This window comes from Fulmarus glacialis, unplaced genomic scaffold, assembly GCF_000690835.1.
Source record: "Fulmarus glacialis isolate BGI_N327 unplaced genomic scaffold, ASM69083v1 scaffold9702, whole genome shotgun sequence".
Taxonomy (NCBI): Eukaryota; Metazoa; Chordata; class Aves; order Procellariiformes; family Procellariidae; genus Fulmarus; species Fulmarus glacialis.
Window position 1 is genome coordinate 35,457 of NW_009199789.1, and position 3,730 is coordinate 39,186.

At 52.4% G+C, this 3,730-nt stretch overlaps 1 protein-coding gene across 1 annotated transcript in view; it reads right to left on the minus strand.

The window, feature by feature from the left end:
• RRBP1 (ribosome binding protein 1) overlaps nt 1–1,221 on the minus strand; it is a 20,397-nt gene extending 19,176 nt beyond the window's left edge. The window contains exon 1 of the mRNA XM_009573369.1: nt 525–1,221. Coding sequence (XP_009571664.1) covers nt 525–1,206 — 682 coding nt within the window. The 5' untranslated portion in view covers nt 1,207–1,221. The remainder of the gene's footprint in view (nt 1–524) is intronic.
• Nucleotides 1,222–3,730: the final 2,509 nt, after the last annotated feature.

The window sequence follows — 3,730 nt, forward strand, 5'->3', positions numbered from 1 at the left end:
GTGCGCTTTTAATAATCAGGGGTGGAATGGGAACACACTTCATCTTGGCTTTCCACCCAGATGTCCAGCACCTCGGCAGCTGCACCCTCTCCCAGGACAGGTACATGCACCTCCCATTCATTCCCAGTGTGCAGATCTGCTCAGAGACCTCCAACACAACAGCAAATCTGAGAGGAACCTGTAACTCTCCAACACCTGTGTGCTGGACCAAGGAGCTAAGCACCAAGCAGGGGTACCCAATGCCAGGAGGCAACACATTACAGAGTGAAAACGAGTCAATAAACTCTTGACTTCAACTCTACTTCCCCCCAGAGAGAACTACAGTCCAGTACAGGCTTTTTCAACCCACCTTCCCCTTGGCGCACATGGTCCATCTCACCAGAGACAGCCTTTCTACAACTGCCATGTTTCCAACACTGAAGAAGAATGAAGAGATCTCAGAATGGGATAGCCCTGTTTTAACAGCACCAAGATGCCCTGCTGGCTTACTTGATGGGGATATATGCAGAGGAATTTGGCCTTACCTGGCTCGCTCTTCTTCTTGGATGCAGCCTTCTTCTTGACAGGTCCATCATGCTTCTGCTCTTCATGGGTTGGAAGAGCATCGGTTTTCTTCATGGTGACAGAGCTGATAACTGGAGCACTTTGCTGCGTGCCAACTGGCTGCACGGCTACAACAGGCACTTCCTTAGGGGTCACCTCCAAGACGGAAGAACTTTTGGGGACACTGACAGGAGGTGAAGCCAACACCGGGCTAGGAGCAGGCTCTACCTTTGCCACCTTCTTCTCCCTCTTCCTCTTCTCCTTAGGTGACGGAGCAGGTTTCTCCTTTTCCTGGGGGGCCACTGACACCGCTGCAATCGGAGACTCAACAGTTACAGGCTCAGGCACCACAGCAGGCTCAAGAACCACATCCTTGGGAGAGTCCATCACTTCCTGAGTCAGCTGCTGCTCCGGGATCTTTCCATTAGGTTTCTCTTCCTTTTTCTTTGCTTTTCCTTTTTTCTCAACAGGTTTCTCTTTCTTCTTTTTCTCTATTTTCTGCTGTTGGGTCTTCTCAAGTTCTTTGCGTTGCTTGGCCAAGGCTTCCTCGTAAGACGTCTCCTTCATGGAGAAGGTGGACACCAGGAAGATCCCAATGGCTGATATCACCATAAAACCTCCAAAGACCATAACACCTAGTGTCTGAGGGTCATACACATCCATCCTGCCTTATTCTTCTGTGCCTGCAAGACACAGAACAACAGTTAGTGGGGGGAGAAAAAAGAGATGCAACGGCCTCTCTGAGTTTCATATGGACATCTGTGTCTCCAAATGGCACCATGCACTGAAAAGACAAACGCTCAAGGTTCACACAACTGGTGAGGGCGACCTGCCTACAGGCTCCCAAGTTTGTGCTTTTCCACTACGTTGCCTATGCACAGTGGTCCAGTCATACTGCGGCGACTAATTTCACTGGCTGCAGCAATCTCCAGAAGAACCAAAGAGGAGGAAGACAAAAAACAGGGATGCAATCAGAGACAGCCATGAGCAGCTACCCCTTACATATCCAATGGGATGGTTTTGCATGACCCTAGGCAATACCTGCAGCCCTGCGGCAGTAAGAAAGCCCGTTTTCAGATTGTTTGGTGCAGGTTGGCCAAGTTCTGGGCTCTCCCTGGACCTCCTGGCCTTTTCATTGCACCCACACGCACATCCAGGCCTCAACTTTGGAATAAAACATCCCCTTGGAAGGAGAAAGCACGCACAGGTGAGCTTTCCCCAGCTTTGCAGCAGCCCTGGCCTTCTCCCTTTGCAACCTGCACCTTGCGGCACGGCTGGCTTCTGCCCACCCCGGCAGGGAGGACACGTAGTGACCACATCCCACTGGGTAGCTGCTCCCAGCGACCAGAACCACCCCAGCAATGATGCCGCGTGCACAGACGCCACACAGAGAACCAAATCACAACCATTTCCTTGAGATGCAAATACCAGTAAAAGTCAGAAGTTCAAGCTAAAAAAAAAAAAAAAGCATGGTCATTAATTATCTCCCCAACAGACGCCCACAGGAAAAAGTGAGACTTGCAGAGGGAGCGCTGGATGTGGCACGTCTCTTTCCACTTTCCACTTCTGCTATTAGCTGGTGGGCAAAGCGGGCACAGGGTCCTTCCCACCCTCCTCTCCAGCCTCAGTTTCTCCACCCGTAACTCATGGAGCAGCAACGGAGACCATACTGCCTGGTCTGAGATGTGGCAGGCAGGGTGCAGCCACGCATGGAGAAAGATGCTGCTATCTCCACTCTTCTTAATTGCTAATTGAACCTGTCCCTAGTTTCAAAGCCAATCTCTTCTCTGCTGTCCCACTCACATGTTTCTCCCATTGGGGCATTACCTCCACATGGCTCCGAGGTGGCTCATGAACCCCCCGATGCTGAAGTCAGGCAGTTAATCTGCGAAGAGGCACCTTCCAGGAGGTGCCAGGTTGCGGTTTCTCGTCATTGTGCCTCAAAACGTAATCAGGAAAATGCAGAAAGTCCTCGGCTATCAGAAGTTCCCATCCCCACGCTTAACTGTAAACATTATCAAATTTCCTCTTTAAGAGGTTGTGGGTTGAGGAGGGAGGGAGGGGCTGGAAGGGGAGGAGGCAAAAATAAGAATAAAACTAAGGAGATCAGCATCTTTTCAAAACCTCGGTGCTCGCAGGGAGAGACCTTGGAGCCTTTTCCTTTCTAACAGCCGGAGCAATGAACTCGCAGCCGAATCTGCAGCTCAAAGCTGCTCATGCAGCGAGGGGGTGACAGTGCAATGAAAAACTCTCCTCCAACACCCGAGCAGGGGGTGCAGAGCTGGAAGGGGCTGCAAAGTAGCCGTCTCCGACCGGAGATACCCACCTGCCCAGGGAAGGATGTTTTAACCAGCAGCCCAGCTCTCCCTGCCCGCCTCTCCAAGCATCCCAGGAGAAGCAGGAGAGAGCTGGCAGGCAGGAGGGCTGCCAACGCCAGCTGGAACCAGCCTCTCCTGGCAGGGCCAACCTTCCACCCTGGGGCACTGCTCGAGATCCCAGCTGATACTACAGGCATCGCTATTTCACGTCTGCTCTGGCCGCTTCGGATTTAAATGGCCTCAGCCAGCACATCTGGTGCCAAGTCACTCCCTTCTGACTAGGTAGCATCGCTTTGGGATGGTCTCCACCAGGACAGACGGATTATTCCTAACCTGCAGGGTGAAAAGGGTTGGATTTCCTCTCCCTGGCAGTAAATAAAAAGTAGGGCTAAAGAACACATACGCACGACCTTGTGCTGGTTTTAGGGCTACACTGAAGCACCCAGGAGCTGTTTTAGGGGCAGAACAAGGCAACCTGCATTCCTTGCCCAGAAACACTGACACATTGGTAAAAATAAACCCTTCCTGACCTCATAACGCCACGGCTTCATATTTAGATAAAAATTTGCCACTCCAGCTTAGGGCAAGGGCATCACCGAGCGCTGGCAAATGCACTCCAACCCCACCAGCTGCTACTGTCACCTCCAAAAGCAGCTGGATGGAGCCCACAGAAGATGGGAATGGAGGAAAAAACCCAAACCTCTGCTACAGAGGCATCCAGCACGCGGAGGACGGATGAGAGAGGACAGCGTTATTACGCAGAGACCAGGATGGTGAGGTGGGTGACGTGGCAGTGCCGGACGCGGCACCACGGTGCCAGAGCCCTGTGCTGGCCCCTTATCTCACCCTGCACTGCTGTCCCCCCCGAA